The following is an 18,122-nucleotide window of genomic DNA, read 5'->3' on the forward strand; positions in this document are numbered from 1 at the left end:
AAAAATAGCACAATTCACATTTTTACACATGGAAAAACTAAAGTTCACCATTAACTAACTTATCCAAGGTTACACACTTAGTGGCAGAGTTGACCCTAGAATGTGTCTTCTGATCCCTAGTCTCAGTCACTTTGGGTTAAGAAAGGAAGTTGAGTTTAAATTCAGAAATTGAAAACATTTGGTTCTAGGTAAATAGGGATTCAGTTGATACTAATAAAGCAATTCAGAAATGGTTAGGAATGACTTATAGGAATGGTTAGTGAATGCTTTTTCAACACTCTTTGCTTGCATTCAGTGAGACTATTCACAAGACAGTAAATGAATCCATGTGGAATAAAGAGCACCAGTAAAAGTAACTACATAGGTGCGCTCAAAAGATAGGGAAGTATATTTTATTTTTAATTCTTCTGTCTGATTCAAAAGACATATGGAATAAATAATTATATACTATGTTGATTGGCTTATAATGTATAAGGATGTAAATAGTATTAAAACAGTAGCACAAAGGAGGGGGCAAAAAACTGAACTATGGAAGAGCAAAGTTTTTATATATAATTGAAACTGGAATTAATCTCAATTCGATTGTTATAAATTAAGAAGTTAATTGTAATCCCCAGGGCATCTACTAAGAAAATTAAAAAGAAAGAAATGTAGTAAAAGAAACAGTAAGAGAATTAAAATGGAGCACGAGAAATGTTTAACACTAAAAAAAAAAAAAAAAAGCAGTATAGAAGAATTGGAGAACAAAAAAGACGTAATTACATAGAAGAAAAAGAGCAAAATGGCAGATGTAAACTATACTTCATCAGAAATTCCATTAAATCTAAATGAAGTAAACATGGCAATGAAAAGACAGATTGACATAATGGATAAAAACCCACGATCTGTGTGCTGGATCTATAAGGGACACTCTTTAAATCAAAGACACAAATAGGTTGAAATTTAAAAGATGGAAGAAGACATACAATATAAACTGTAGCAAGGTGAATGGTTGTACTTGTATCAGATAAATAGACTTTTCTTTAAGATTTTATTTATTTGTTAGAGAGAGAGCATGAGCACAGGGGAGGAGCCAGGGGAGAGGGAGAAACAGGTTCCCTGCTGGGAACCCAATGCGGGACTCGATCCCAGGAGCCTGGGATCATGACCTGAGCTGAAGGCAGACACTTAACTGACTGAGACACCCAGACGTCCCAAATAGACTTTTTAAGACAAAAATATGTTACTAGAGACAAGGACATTTTATAATGGTAAAAGGTTCACTCTGTACCTAACAACTGAGCCCTAAAATACCTGAATTAAAAATTGGCAGAATTGAAGAGAGAAATAGACAATTGAACAATAGTAATTGGAGACTTCAGACTTTCAATGATGAATAAAACAACTAGGCAGAAGATAAGTAATTAGAAGACTGGAACAACACTGTAAACCTACCAGCTCTAACAGACATCTGTAGAACACTCCATCCGACAGCAGAATCTATAATCTTCTCAAGTGCACATGGATTGCTGTTCACAATAGATTATATGCTAGGCCATAAAACAAGTATCAGTAAATCTTAAAAGACAGAAATAATACAAAGTATATTCTCTAACGAAAATGGAATAAAATTAGAACTCAATAACAGAATAGAATTGGGGAAATTAACAAATACATGGAAATTAAACAGTACATTCCTAAATAACCACTGAAAGAAATCACGAGGAAAATTAGAAAATACTTTCAGATGAATGAAAACAAAAGAGCAACCTACCAAAATTTATGGGATATAGCTAAAGCAGTGCTAAGATGGAAACTTACAGCTTTGAAAGCCTATGTTAACAAAAAAGAAAGATTTCAAATCAATAACCCAACCTTAAGAAACTAGAAAAAAAGGCAAACTAAACCCAAAGCAAGCAAAAGGAAGTAAAGGTTAAGAGTGGAAATAAATGAAATAGAGACTAGAAAAATAGAGAAAAATCAACAAAACCAAAAGGTAACTCTTTGATAAGGTCACAAAATTGACAACCCTTTAAACAGACTGGAAAGAAGACTCAACTTTACTAAAATCAAGAATGAAAGCAGAGACATTACTACAGATCTTATAGATGCAAAAAGGATTATTAGGGAATACTGTGAACAATTATGCAAACAGATAGATAACCTATCTGAACTAGACAAATACCTAGAAAGATACAACTACCAAATTGACTTAAGAAAAATACTAAAAATCTGAATAGAGCTATAGCAAGTAAAGAGATTGAATTTATAACAAAAAAATTTCCACAAAGGAAAGCCCGGACCCAGATGCCTCACTGATGAATACCACTAAATGTTTAAAGGAGAATTAGCACCAACCTAAACCAGAGACATAAGAAAACTACAGATCAGTATTCCTTATGAATATAGACACAAGATCTTCAAGATACTAGCAACCCAAACCCAGAAATGTATAGAATGGATTATATACCACAACTAAGTGGGTTTTAGTCCAAGAATTCAGAATGGGTTTAGCATACATAAAGCGGTCAGTCTAATACATCAGTAATAGAAAAGGGGCAAAAACTACATGATCATCTATTTGATAGACTCAGAAGAAGAATTTGACAAAATTCAAACCCTTTTATGATAAAAATACTCAGTAAACTAGAAACAGAAAGGAATTTCTTCAGTCTCATAAAGGGCATCTATTAAAAATAAAAAGCAACAGCTAACATATTTAATGGTGAAAGACTGAATGCTTTTTCCCTAAGATTGAGAATAAGACATGGATGTCCTGCTCTCACTACTTTTCAGTATTATGCTGGAAATTCCAGCTAAGGCAAATAAGCAAGTAAAGGAGTTAAAGGCATCCAGATTAGAAAAAGAATAAAACTTTCTTTATTCTCAGGTGACATGATCTTGTAAAAAGAAAATCCTAAAATCCACTTAAAAATTATTAGAATTAATGAGTTCAGCAAGGTTGTAGGATACAAGTTCATTGTAGAAGAATCAGTTGTATTTCTCAACTAGCAATGACTAATCTGAAAATGAAATTAAGAAAACATTTCCATGTATAATAGTATCAAAAAATAAAATACGTAGGAAGAAATTTAACAAAAGGTGTATAAGACTTGTACACTGAAAACTACAAAGCACCATTGAAAGGGGGACTTAAATGGAAAGAAAACTCATGATCATAGAACATTGTTAAGATGGCAGTTAATAGTGGTAAGATGGCAGCACCATCTAAATTGTCCAGATTCAACACATTACCTGGCAAAATCCCAGCTGAGTATTCAGTGGGATTCAATGGAAAAAAAAAAAAGTCTTTTTAACAATGGTGCTGAGATAACTGGATACCCACATGCAAAAGCATGAAGATGGATGTGTACCTCATACTGTATACAAAAATTAAATCAAGCATCTAAAATAAGCACTGAACTTTAAAACTGTTAAACATAGGGGCATATCTTCATGAATTAGGCAGTAGTTTCCTAGATAGGATACTAACAACACAAAAGAAAAAGTGAAATATAGTATATTTCATCAAAATTGAAAAATGTTGTATTTCAAGAGGCACTATCAAGAAACTGAAAAGACAGCCCATAAATATTTGCAAATCCTATACCTATCTGAAAAGGGGCTCATTCAGAATACATACAGAACTCTTGTAACAGTAAAATGACAACCCAATTAAAAAGTGGGCAAATGTTTTAAACGGTAATTTCTTCAGAAAAATTATACATGTGGCCATTAAGCATATGAAGAGTTGTTCCACATCATTAATCATTAGAGAAATGCAAATCAGAAGCACAATGAGATGCCCAATAGAATGGCTAGAATCAAAAAGTCAGATAATAACAAGTGTTGTCAAGGATGTGGAAAAATTGGAATCCTCATACACTGTTGGTGGGAATGTAAACTGGGAATCCACTTTGGAGAATAGTCTGGCAGTTAACTCAATTAATCTTAGTTACTGTATGACCAGCAGTTCTGTTCGTAGGTATATACTCAAGAGAAATGAAAACATATGTCCATGTAAAAACTTATACACCACTATTCATAATAGCCAAAAGGTGGAAACAATCCAAATGTCCATCAACAGATGAATGGATAAATGTAATATATTCATTCAATGGAACGTTATTTGGCCATAAACTGGAATGAAGTACTTCAGTATATGCAGCTATTTGGATGAACCTCAAAAGTAGGCTAAGTGAAAGAAGCCTGTCACAAAAGTCTGTAAAAATTTCTTCAAGATGATGAAAATGTTCTAAAATTTACTTTGGTGTTGGTTGTACAACTCTGTACTAGAAACCACTGGATTGTATCCCTTAAAGGGTAAATTTTATGGCATATGGGTATTTCAAAAATATTTAAAAAATGTTTTTAAACCCATCTGCATATTTTAGATATGTGTTTATGTAATGTAAATGTGATTGCTAGTAATCCGGAAGTAAATTATTATTTTTTGAAGTAAATTATTACTATAAGACTGTTGCTAATCTTTCTTTGATAAATTCGTTAAATTAAGAGTCTGTTTCAGAATTAAAGCATTGATAGATAAATCATTTCTAAGTGTATGTTAAATTACCTGCATAGTGACACTGTCTACTTCCTTACATATATATCTACATATAGTATTTATAAATTGTAAATAGACTATTGTAAGACACTGGAAAGAAACATAACTCTTTTGTGAGCACTAATTGGCATTCATCTTTAAAGAGTGTTCTTAGTAATTGTATTTTAATTAATTAGTTAATATTTTGAAATGACTACATTTTATACATATACACATTTCTATGTGAATAATTTATTGCTAAGTTCAAAATAACCTAATATTTGTCATCCATGTAACACTGTCATCATAAAACTTTTAAAATTTAGAATTACTTCAGCAACTTCTTTTGACTTGATCCTGTTATGTTGTAAAATCTTTTATGTTTTCAATATTTCTTATTATTTTATTTTATTATGTTGGTCACCATACAGTATATCATTAGTTTTTGATGTAGTGTTCCATGATTCATTGTTTGCTTATAATACCCATTGTTCCATGCAATACATGCCCTCCATAATACCCATCACTAGGCTAATCCATACCCCACCCCTTCCCCTCTAAAACCCTCAGTTTGTTTCTCGGAGTCCATAGTCTCATGGTTTGTCCCCCCTCCGATTCCCCCGCTTCGTTTTTCCCTTCCTTCTCCTAATGTCCTCCATGCTATTCCTTATGTTCTACAAATAAGTGAAACCATATGATAATTGACTTTCTCTGCTTGACTTATTTCACTTAGCATAATCTCCTCCAGTCCCATTCATGCCGATGCAAAAGTTGGGTATTCATCTTTTCTGATGGCTGAGTGATACTCCATTGTATACATGGACCACATCTTCTTTTTTGTTGTTATGTTAATCACCATACATCACATCATTAGTTTTTGATATAGTGTTCCATGATTCATTGTTTGTGCGTAACACCCCGTGCTCCATGCAGAACGTGCCCTCTTTAATACCCATCACCAGGCTAACCCATCCCCCCACCCCCCTCCCCTCTAGAACCCTCAGGTTGTTTTTCAGAGTCTATCATCTCTCATGGTTCATCTCCGGACCACATCTTCTTGATCCATTCATCTACTGAAGGGCATCTCAGCTCTTTCCACAGTTTGGCTGTTGTGGACATTGCTGCTATGAACATTGGGGTGCATATGGCCCTTCTTTTCACTACATCTGTGTCTTTGGGGTAAATACCCAGGAGTGCAATTGCTGGGTCATAGGGTAGCTCTATTTTTAATTTTTTGAGGCACCTCCACACTGTTTTCCAAAGTGGCTGTACCAACTTGCATTCCCACCAACAGTGTAAGAGGGTTCCCTTTTCTCCGCAACCTCTCCAACATTTGTTGTTTCTTGCCTTGTCAATTTTTGCCATTCTAACTGGTGTAAGGTGGTATCTCATGGATCAGAAGAATAAACATTGTTAAAATGTCTATGCTGCCCAGAGCAATCTGTACTTTCAACGCCATCCTGATCAAAATACCAACGGCATTTTTCAGTGCTGGAACAAACAATCCTAAAATTTGTGTAGAATCAGAAAAGACCCTGAATCACCAAGTAAATGTTGAACAAGAAAAACAAAGCTGGGGGCATCACGTTGCCTGATTTCAAGCTATATTACAAAGCTGTGATCACCAAGACAGCATGGTATTGGCACAAAAACAGAGACATAGACCAATGGAACAGAATAGAGAGCCCAGATATAGGCCCTCAACTCTATGGTGAAATAGTCTTCAACAAAGCAGGAAAAAATATGCAATGAAAAAAAGACAGTCTCTTCAATAAATGGTGCTGGGAAAATTGGACAGCTATATACAGAAGAATGAAACTCGAACATTCTCTTACACCATACACAAAGATAAACTCAAAATGGATGAAAGACCTCAATGTGAGACAGGAATCCATCAAAATCCTAGAGGAGAACATAGTAACCTCTTCGACATTGGCCACAGCAACTTCTTTCAAGATACATCTCCAAAGACAAGGGAAACAAAAGGGAAAATGAACTTTTGGGGCTTCATCAAGATAAAAAGCTTCTGCGCAACAAAACAAAGAGGCAACTCACAGAATGGGAGAAGATATTTGCAAATGACCCTATAGACAAAGGGCTGATATCCAAGATCTATAAGGAACTTCTCAAACTCAACACCCAAAAAACAAATAACCAAGTCAAAAAATGGGCAGAAGACATGAACAGACACTTCTCAAAAGAAGACCTACAAATGGCTAACAGACACATGCAAATGTTCATCATCATTAGCCATCAGGGAAATTCAAGTCAAAATCACATTTCTTATTATTTTAATTCTAAATCTCAATATAAAAACTTGAGTGAGTTTTAATGTACGTAATTGATTTCAGTATATTGATGCAATTATTTAAGAAAACGTATTTTATGAGGAGACTGTCAGCATTTAAGGTAAGCTTTTCATTTTTAAACTGTTTTGAAAAGTAATTAGTTCATTTTCAGATGTAGGCAGTTCAAACTGGGAGTATTTATGTTAAAGGAATGTATGTTACTGTTCAAGTATTATCAGTTTGAATAATCATATTTTAAACTCAGTCCTAAAATGAATAAAATAAGTGATAAGTGTGAAAATGCTTTGTTAACAAAGTACAACACACAAGTTTTAGCTAATGATGTTAAAATTATTCCCTTGGGCAGTCTTGATACCTTGGATTTACTTTGTATTTTCTTTTTTTATAGTATAACTGACACACAGTGTTGCACTAGTTTCAGGTGTACCAACATAGTGATTCAACAACTCTTATTTGTTACACTACCTTAGACTTACTTTGAATGCCAGTTTTTAAAGAATAGTAGAATGATTAAAAATATATGAACATGCAAACCCAAATAATGACATCTGGAAATTTGAATTAACAATGATAGTCTAATACTAATAAGTTCATATACTCTTCCTTCAGAATAATTTCATTTTATTTAATATGGGAAAAATTTATAATATGACTTTTAATAGAAGTGGCTTTAGAAACTAAAGATTTAATTGTTGCCAACCCTCACATATCTGTTCAATGGGATACGTGCCATACTTGTGCAAGTATGATCCTTTGTACTAGGATTAATAAGAAAATAAAGGACATACCTTCTTACAAGCCATTCTGAAGTAGGGGAAGTTACAGATCATTAGCATATGTACGTACATATATATGTGTGCGTGCGTGTACATATATGTACGTGCATGTGTGTGCACATGCCTGTAAATACACATATGTGCATACATTGTCTATATATTTTTATGTATAGGACATAACCTGATTTTTTTATCATTGTCAGGAAATGAAGTATTCCACATAGTCTAGATGATTAATTAGAATTCTCTTTGTAAAAAAAAAAAAGAATTCTCTTTGTACTGGATTTAAAGGAAATACTTGTTATTTTTGAGGGTCTGCTGTATGTCGGGCACTGTGCTGGGAGTTTAACATAAAGTGTTTCCCTTAATCCTTCAAAAGCACTGCATTTTCGAAAAGAAGGCATTAGGGTTCACAGAGTTTAAATAATTTGCCTAAAAAAACCACACATTTATTTAGTCATAAAGTAGGATTTCAGTATAGAATTGCCTTGTTGTAAATTTGTATTTGTTTTCTGTCACAGTACCTTTATTTCTAAAAAGCCATTATGAAGACAAATGAGCCTAAACAGAAAAGAAATTATAAGTGTTTTCTAATTATCACATATTATACCCTGTACTCTTCTATCTTAGGACTATAATTGCTGTGTTGTCTCGCTTACGGATTCATCCTTGTATCCCCAGCTCCACAAACTAACATATACTAGTTGCTCATTAATTATCCACCAAATAAATGAATTAAGTGGGTGAATGGGTGACAGATCTCAGTTGTCTATATGGTGGTGTCAAGCATATATTCTTAATTAAGTTTGCCAGTTATTATCCTTCAGAAGACTAAAAGCTAAACATTTAGTAATTTGATAATTGTTCTTTTTTTTTTATTTCCAAACAGTAGTCTCTATTTAGACTTTTGCTGAAAAAAGTTATATCAGCCAGTCTGCAGACTGGCAGGATCTAGTGAAATGTGGATAAAGCTTGATTCAAAGTTCTTGTAATCAAGTCAATTTAATAATACTTTGATGTGTAATTCAGACTTTTTTGTGAATTGATAGTATATTTAGCTGAAATGTATTTCTCTGCTTAATTTCCTAGGAAAGTCAGATAACGAATTCAAATTTAGACATAAGTTGAGGTGCCTGCAATTTATCAAGGCAAATCCAGAAAGTAGTTTAAAAAGTAATTTTGGAGTTTGGCAAATCCAGCATGGTACTGTCTGACATGGTAGCCATTAACCACTAATTTAAATTAATTAAACTAATTAAAAGTAAATAAGATTACAAATTCTGTCATTTTCTCTAGTCACATTTTAAATGCTCAATAGCACTTAATGTATGCACAGAGACCATATGTATTGCCACATGTAGTTACACAGTATCCTACCAAATAGGGTATAAAACATTCTGTCATTACGGAAAGTTTTATCAGCTAGCCCTGGTCTCAAAGCCAGAGGAAAAAATTTAGGAGTTATTTAGAGATGGACAGTAGTTAATTCAGCAAACATTTGTTGAACTTCTATAGCCTCTATAACTATAAAAATAAATGGATTGAAGTCTTATGAAGGGTTCATGTAGTGGAAGTGACATGTAAACAACCAAATACAGTTATGTGCTAAAAGCATTATACTGGGAGGATGTACAAATTGCTGTAGGTCTTATTACAGGAATACTTTAACTGTAATAACTAAAATGTTAGTTAGCAGAAGTCAAGTCTGAATCAGATGTCATGCTAGAGAATAGTAAATAAGTCACAGACCAGGAAGTGAGAAGGAAGCTATTGACTATGGAGACACTATTGAGAGGAGTAGAGCAGTCTAAAGAGTCAGTACAAGAAAATAAGGAAAGGCAGGCAGGTCCCAGACCAGTTCAGGAGAAAGCTCTTAAACATTGTGTTCTGGGTATATTATCTCTCTTATGTATAAATTGATCAACTTCTAGGCTGGGGGCAAATCCTTAAAGTGCCAGATCTACACTATTAATAATAATACTAAGAGCTACATATACAGTGCTTACAGTAACAATAGCTGACGTGTACAGCTAGTGCTTACTGTCCATTAACTGTCTTAAGCATTTGACATATGTTCATTCACTTAGTCATCAAAACAACCCCATTAGTATTGAGTTACTTTGAAACCCTTCAGTCATGGATTGAGAAATTACCTTGCTAAAGGTATGTTAACTATTATTCAAGGATACAGAGCCCAGAGGATTTTCCCTTTTATTATTACTCTCAGCCTCATTAAGTTGGCACCCTTGAGCAAGCCTGAAAAAGCAGTTGGATTAAAAAAAAAACATGTTTCAAACATATGTTTCTTGTTGAAGAAGCCATGTAAATATTAGTAGTACTGAATATTTAAGTTCAGAGTACACTTAAAATGTTCACTACTCTACATGTTTCTGCTCACAATACTAGAAATTGACCTATTGGTGAATATTCAGGTAATTGCTTTTATCAACTATCTGTTCAGCCACTGTTGACACTATTAATTCAAACCAGGCATTAGATGTGCCCAGCATTTCACTAAAGGATGATAAAGGAAAACTGGCTGGCTGATAAATTATTCTATCAGTTGAGTCTTGTACATGGCATCAAATCTGTTATTAGGCATGTAATAAGAGGTGAAAGAAACTGATTAGGGAAGAGAAACATGTTTGAGTACATTTTATGAAGAGTATAGTGAAACTGTCAAGACTGAACTTGATTTCTTAAAGGGGTTAGGGATTGAAGGACCAGCAGTGCATTTGGGAGAAGTATAAACCTAAGAGCACAAATCATTAGTTTCTGTGAAATTTGAAGATATTGAAGAATTTCATTGTTAAAGTCCAATAAAGTACTAGGTAATCAATTTATGATACTGTATTTGTAAAATTTGCTCTCTAATATATCCCTTTGCAAATAGAGGCATCAATGATATGATTCACAAAATGGTGGATAATTTACGAGGGTTCCTCACCTGTCACACTTCTGAGAATTACTTTGTAAGATTTCTGTGGCCACCACATTAGATAATCTATGTTAAGAAGCTGTGCTATTATGATTATGCAGTTTTGTGGCAATATTTTACCTCAGGTAGAATAACTATCATTCATAGTTCTTCTCTTTTCCTTATCCCATTGTACTATTGTTTATAATAAGATTATGGAAAATTTACACTGTGCAGATGAATATGAAATGATGTAGGAATCTAGGTAATTTGAAGATACGTGAATTCTGCATTTTGAAGCTGGACAAAATCTTCCTGATTAGTTGCCAGGAATCTGAGTGTGCTTAGAATTCAGGCATGCACCTTTATTACAAAGAGTAGCTCTGGTTTGATGTGTGCTGTTGGCAAGTGAAGTGATTTTCAACGGGGTGTGTGTGTGAATTTCTCCTAATCAGCCTGCATTTTTTTAGGCTTAAAAATAATTTTTTTTATTGGTATAACTCAGTGGCATAACTTGAATCCTGTAACTTTCTTTCTCTGCAGTAACATGAAGGCAGAGACTTTTGTCCATTTTGTTTACTACTTTATACCCATTACCTAGAACAGAGCCTCACCCGTAATAAGACCTCAATAAATATTTGTCAAATGAATGAATGACTCCCGGTCCTCACTGTTTTATCTATTTAATGCATTAAACAGAAGTTTATTGAAAACCTATTATGAGCCAAGCTCTAGGGTATAGCATTTTGTAAGACAAATCAAGAAGTTGGCTTTCAGGGGGCTTTTGTTCCAGTGGAATAGAAACTGCTCAGTAAGCCACTAACCAAATAACTGCACATAATAATTTCAGTTAGTGACAAGTGCTAGGTAAAAAAACAAAATAGATCGATATGGTAGAAAGTATATGAGCATACCCTGAAATTTGATGGTCAGGGAAGATTTTTCTAAAAGGATGACATTTGAGATGGTAGAGTAATAAGGAGCTAGCCCCCTAAATAAAACCTATGTAGAGAGATAAGTTCCTAGATTTTATAAAATGCATTTTAAAGCCATCTACTTGCAAAAAATCTCCCAAGGTTCAAGAATCTTCTTCAGAGGGGGCGGGGAATTCCCTAGCCAGAAAAGGTGACTGACTACTTTTTTCTCTTGAATTTTTTTCTCTTGTTTATCCTTCACTCTGGTTTCTATTAAAGCTATTTTCTCATCTTCCAGCGTTTCTTGTGTTCTGATTCATTATTTCTGTTCTTATTTTGTTTCCTTTTTTTTTTTTTTTCTTTGAGTTAACCCTGCCTTTTTGCACTTACTTGGACACTTATTAATTTTCAGTCTTTTCTGTTACAAGTATTTAAAGGTCTTTGTTTTTTGATAAATAGAATTTTGCCTATATTCCAGGTTTAACGTACAATGTTTTGGTTACATTTCCCTGCTATTTTCTGTGTTTTTGTTAATGATTTCTTCCTTAACCCACAAATTACTGAAGCTTTTTAAAATTTGCAAATATATTTTTAAATTACTGATTCTAATTTAACTGTAAATAGAGGACATGCAATATTGATTCTTTCAAGTTTGTAAGACTTGATTTATGATGTTCTCGATAGTCCATTCTTTTCATTTTCATGTCAATTCCATATGTGCTTAAAAAGAATATATATTTTCTTTTTTTCTTTAAATTTTTTATTGTTGTTAATCACCATACATTACATCATTAGTTTGTGATGTAGTGTTCCATGATTCATTGTTTGTGCATAACACCCAGTGCTCCACGCAGAACGTACCCTCTTTAATACCCATCACCAGGCTAACCCATCCTCCCACCCAAGAATATATATTTTCTAATTGTTAGGTGCAGTATTCTTTACATGGCCATTAAACCAAGATTATTGGTGGTGGTGTTAAGATCTTGCATATCCTTGATGATTCTTGTCTACTTGTTCTGTTAATCACTGAGAAAGGTATTAAAATAGACCCCCAAGGTGCCTGGGTGGCTCAGTTGGTTAAGCGACTGCCTTCAGCTCAAGTCATGATCCTGGAGTCCCGGGATCGAGTCCCATATCGGGCTCCCTGCTTGGCAGGGAGTCTGCTTCTCCCTCTGACCGTACCCTCTCTTGTGCTCTCTCTCTCTCTCAAATAAATAAATAAAATAAAACCTAAAAAAAAAAAAAAAATAGACCACCAAAATAGTGGGTTTGACATTTTCTCTCTGTAGCTTTTTTTTTTAAAGATTTTATTCATGGGTGCCTGGGTGGCTCAGTTGGTTAAGCAACTGCCTTCAGCTTGGGTCATGATCCTGGAGTCCCGGGATCGAGTCCCGCATCGGGCTCCCTGCTCGGCGGGGAGTCTGCTTCTCCCTCTGACCCTCTTCCCTCTCGTGCTCTCTATCTCTCATTCTCTCTCTCAAATAAGTAAATAAAATCTTTTTAAAAAATAAATAAATAAATAAAGATTTTATTCATTTGAGAGAGAGAGAGACCATGAGCAGAGGGAGGGACAGGGGGAGAGGGAGAAGCAGAATCCCCACTAAGTGGGTAGCTGGATGTGGGACTCGATTCCAGGACCCCAAGATCACAACCTGAGCCACCCAGGCACCCCTCTCTGTAACATTTTTAAATCTAATTTTATTTTTTCTCTTTTTAATATGCAAGCTTTGTCCATTTCTATTTATTTTATTAATATATTTGGATCATTTCTAACAATTTATTTTGTGTTTTCCATTAACCCTACTTCTTACCTACTTCCCTTGAAGTGAGGGTCTTTTTTTTTTTTTTTTGAGGATTTTATTTATTTATTTATTAGAGAGAGAGATCACAAGAGAGGGTAGAGTCAGAGGGAGAAGCTGACTCCCCTCTGAGCAGGGAGCCCAATGTGGGACTCGATCCCCAGACTCCGGGATCATGACCTGAGCCAAAGGCAGTCGCTCAACTGACTGAGCCACCCAGGTGCCCGAAGTGAGGATATTTCAATCTTTGTCTGAAATATTAACCAAGGAGATGAAAGATCTCTACCCTGAAAACTACAAAACATTGAAAGAAATTGAAGAAGAAACAAATAAATGGAAAGGTAGCCCATGTTCGTGGATTGGAAGAATTAGTGTTGTTAAAATATCCATACTACCTAAAGCCATCTTAAGAATCATTGCAGTCCCTATCAAAATTCCAATGACAATTTTTACAGTGGTAGAAAAAACACTCCGGAAATGTATATGGAATCACATAAGACCCCAAATGAATATCCAAAGCAGTCCTGAAAAAGAATAACAAAGTGGGAGGCATCACACTTCCTGATTTCAAGCTATATTATAAAACTGTAGTAAAAACAGTATGGTTCTGGCACAAAAACAGAAACATAGACCAATGGAAGAGAATCGAGAGCCCAGAAATAAACCCATGCGTGTATGGTCAGCTAACATTTGACAAGGGAGGCAAGAACACTCAATGCAGAAAAGACAATCTCTTCAATAAGTGGTGCTGGGAAAATTGGATATTCACATGTAAAAGAATGAAACTAGACCCCCCACACACACCTTAAACAGCACTCAAAATTAACTGGAAATGGATTAAAGAGGAGAAAACTGCATACAGATTGTTCACTTTGGTGTTGTTTATAATAATGGAAAAGTTGAAAGCTACCTAAAATCCTTATATAAGAGAATGGTGAAGGAGTTTATGGTATGGTCATTTGATGAAGTACTTGGGAGTGATTAATAGCATGGAAAAGTCTTTTTTTAAAATATTAAACTTCAAAAGACACCAAATTGGAGATCTTATATGTATATTTAAGGGGGAAAATTAAGCCTATGCATAAAGAACAAGACTAAGAATTTTATCAAAATATTAACAGTGTTTATTGTAGCATAGAAGGACTTCAGATTTTTTTGCCAGTTTGCTCTTTTTCAGATGTCATAAAATTAGAATGTATAATCTATATAATGAAAACTACTTTAAAAGGTGGGATTAATTTAACATATTCCCAGATATAATTTGAAATGTCCTACTAATTCAGGTATGCTCATCTCAAGCTCTATTTATCTTTAAAAAATATGAAATACTTAGGGGCGCCTGGGTGCCTCAGTCGTTAATCATCTGCCTTCGGCTCAGGTCATGAACCTAGGGTCCTGGGATCGAGCCCTGCATTGGGCTCCCTGCTCAACAGGAAGCCTGCTTCTCCCTCTCCCGCTCCCCCTGCTTGTGTTCCCTCTCTCGCTGTCTCTCTCGCTCTGTCAAATAAATAAATAAAATCTTAAATAAATACATAAATAAATAAAATGAAACACTTAGCAATAATGAACTAAGCATAGATCTGCCAAATTCTGTTTGACTCCATCTTTGTTTCAGAGTGAAGTTTATTAACTTTCCAATAAAAGTGTGCCACTGCATATTTTTATTCCCTTACTTTTGGTTTAAGCCTGACCTCCAGAAAAGTGAAGTAATACCTTTCTAACAAATGTGTAAAATGTGTAGTCCCATTTTCATAAGGTTAAATAGCTCACATATATTCTAGCAACATTTAGTATTTTGTTATACTGATTTGCCCTATTTTGATTGTTGTTATTTGCTCTATTATTTTATTTTTTGATTTTAATATTTCTTTCTCTCATTTTAAGGTCATTCTGGTACAAGTTAACCCAGGGGAAGCATTTACAATAAGAAGAGAAGATGGACAGTTTCAGTGCATTACAGGTAAGAATGGTAATTTGTTATCCTTTGAGATGACAAAAATTTATGGAACATTAAAGTTTACATCTTATGGTTTCTTCCTTTCTTTCTCACTGCCACCACCACACCAAAGCACAAACTCTGAATACCTTAGGACTTAATTATTCCAGTATCATCCTCATTATTCTCTTTTCCCTGGTTTCTTGATTAATCTTACATTCCCCTTATCAGAAATCATCAGTGAATCCAGTTCAGGTTCCTTAGTCTTTAAAAAAAAAGTATTGCATCTTCCTAGTCTTGCTTTCCCTTTCCCTTTAATATTGTGTCCCTTTGTCTTGCTAAGTTGGCTTATTCACTATCTTCTTGAACCTGTCTTGTACTTTCTGGACTATTCTTATCTATAATCTGCCCTTATCTCTACCATCCCTAGCCTATCCAAATCCTACCAATGCTTCAAGACTGAGTTCAGATCTTATCTGTAAAAAAAATTTTTGTAAAGTCACCAGCCACCCCCCACCACACTTATAACAAACAAAAATGTTTCCATATGTCCCTGGGGGGTGGTGGGGGCAAAAGCACCCACAGTTGAGAACCACCACCCTCTATGTAGAGAGAAGAGCAATAAAAAGATCACTGACTTTGGTATTAGAGAACCAGAGTTTAAATCCCAACTCTGCTAACTTACCAGTTAGATAGAACTTTTGCATATTACTTAACCTCTATCAGGTACATTTCTCATCAGTAAAATTCCCTTCCTTATGAATAATATTACACCTCTTAGAATGATTGTGAGGGTTAACTAAAATGCATGTAAAGCACTCTAAACCGCACCTAGCTCATACAAGGCACTCAGTAAATGGTGGTGAAGGATGTAGTGGTGTTGTTTAATAGAAAGTGACCGTTATGTCTTGTGAAACCCCTAATTATTGTGCCATTCATTTAACAAGTAACTACACATTTTCTTGTAATATTTGTTCTAGTTATATTTTTTAAGCCATTTAAATTTTGTATGTTTAACTTGAAATGTTTATTCAGTCTTTCCAACTAAGTCCTAAGCACTTTGAGGGCAAATACCATTTCTTACATTTCTTTGTATCCCCTTCAGTTCTGAGGCTTCCACATATTGGGTACCTAACTAACAGTTGTTGCTTTAATTTGAAAAGAGCATGTTAAGTAGGGTGACCATATGCTTTCTCATCCAAACTGATACTTCTGAGAATGAAAGAGGACCATAGCAACTACTCTACAACAACTGTTATCAGCCAAGATTGTCCCAGGTAAACCAGGATTTATGGTACCCTTCCATCTTACTGGGACAATCTAATCTATTTAATCAAAGAAATAGAACTTACTCCTTCCAGAGAAGGAATTAGCTCAGTAATTAAAATTAAAACTTTTAGCCTGCCATCCAAATCTTACATGCCTTCTATTCTCTAAGTCAGTTTAAATCTGTGTATCAAGGCAACCTCACACACAAACACAAATAGGAAGAGTCCACATATTATGAGCTTAAAAGAAACCAGGTAGTAGAATTTATAAGCAGTATAGTAAACTTTGCCTGTCTTTACTTGCCAGTTAGGTTTTTATAAAATAATTCCATTTTTATACTGGATAGCTCTTAGAATGTAAGTTTCTAATAGAGCACACATCTTAGGTTTATTTGTACATTTCTTCAAATTGTTTTCAGTAAATGTTGTTTATGATGGAAGCATTTTAACTAGTATAACCTCGGTCTTTTCAAACACATCTGCAAATGAGGATCCTCATTACTGTTATAGTGTGACTTAAAATATAAAAACCATTAATTGCAGTTGGATAACCAGACTTTGAATTTTAAATAACTTCTATTTTAAAAGTTAATTTATAACTGTAATTTGTGAATCTCCTCCCTTATAAAATCAATTAAACTGATTTTTAAGTGGTAATTACCCCTTCGGTCAGGATCAAAAAAAAAAAAAAAGACTAATTTTTAATGTGCCTGTAGTACTAACAGTCTCTTAATAGTAGGAATTGACTACCATGTGAAGGTATTTTTAGGCAGGGACACATTTCTCTGCTTCTGTAGGAAAGGGAGACTCCTCTCTGAATGACAGAGTAGAGGAGTGGAGACTTTGTTTTTAAATTACTGGGCAGAGTTTTTAAAAACACAGGATGGGATAAGGGGAACCTGAAAGAAAATAAAAAGCTCTCTCCTTTTTATGTTTTTGTTTTTTTAAATTAAAAGATGGGATGAAGGTGGAAGGAGTAGTAGTGAACAAGAGACTGGGGTGAAGTTTTTGTAAAGACCGGTGTGCCCCCACTCCAAGCAAGAGAAGACAGGATGAGAAAAGACTAATGACTCCTGGAGCTCATCTTCTCCTTTTCTTCCCCTTTGCTATCACTAGTTTCTGTTATGTGGCAGACATCTTCCTGAACTAGTTCTAGAACTAGGTAAAAGTTAAGAGTAGAAATAGAAGCAGAGGCAACAGATAACAAAGTCTTAAGGGAGGAAAATCATATGCCAGTGAGGCTCAGAGTAAAATAGGATCCTTGGCTCTAAGGCTATCAAGTTAGGAAAACTTTTCTCTTCACAGCCACTGTGACCAATAAAGAAAACCTCAGTAGTAAAACCTGAAAACTGAGATAAATCCAGTGTAAATTAGTAAATATTTGAAATAAAGACTATTCTTTTTAAAGGAGTTTTATTATCTGCAAAGAATTTATAAAACAGAAACTAGGTTGACAGAAATCACAGGGAACTTTAGAGATCTAGATGATCCCCTTATTTAATTGAAGTTCATAATTTGTGAGTTATAGCTAGTTATGGGCAGAGCTCAATATAATACTTTTTCTACTATAACATACTTCTTGGAAAGACAAATTGTTACTTTTTTTTTCTTGAATTTACTAAGTGTCTCCTGAGGTATACTCTGCCAGCTATTGGGGATTCAAAGAAAACTAAGA

At 34.5% G+C, this 18,122-nt stretch overlaps 1 protein-coding gene across 5 annotated transcripts in view; it reads left to right on the top strand.

The window, feature by feature from the left end:
* FNDC3A (fibronectin type III domain containing 3A) overlaps window positions 1–18,122 on the top strand; it is a 156,088-nt gene that overhangs the window by 35,889 nt on the left and 102,077 nt on the right. For all 5 annotated transcript variants that reach the window (XM_073894571.1, XM_073894573.1, XM_025874921.2 and 2 more), the window contains exon 3: window positions 15,128–15,203. In XM_073894571.1, the coding sequence (XP_073750672.1) occupies window positions 15,128–15,203 (76 nt within the window). The remainder of the gene's footprint in view (window positions 1–15,127; window positions 15,204–18,122) is intronic.

This window comes from Callorhinus ursinus, unplaced genomic scaffold (genome assembly GCF_003265705.2).
Source record: "Callorhinus ursinus isolate GAN/ISIS: 27379988/994484 unplaced genomic scaffold, GSC_fseal_2.0 scaffold7, whole genome shotgun sequence".
Lineage (NCBI taxonomy): Eukaryota > Metazoa > Chordata > Mammalia > Carnivora > Otariidae > Callorhinus > Callorhinus ursinus.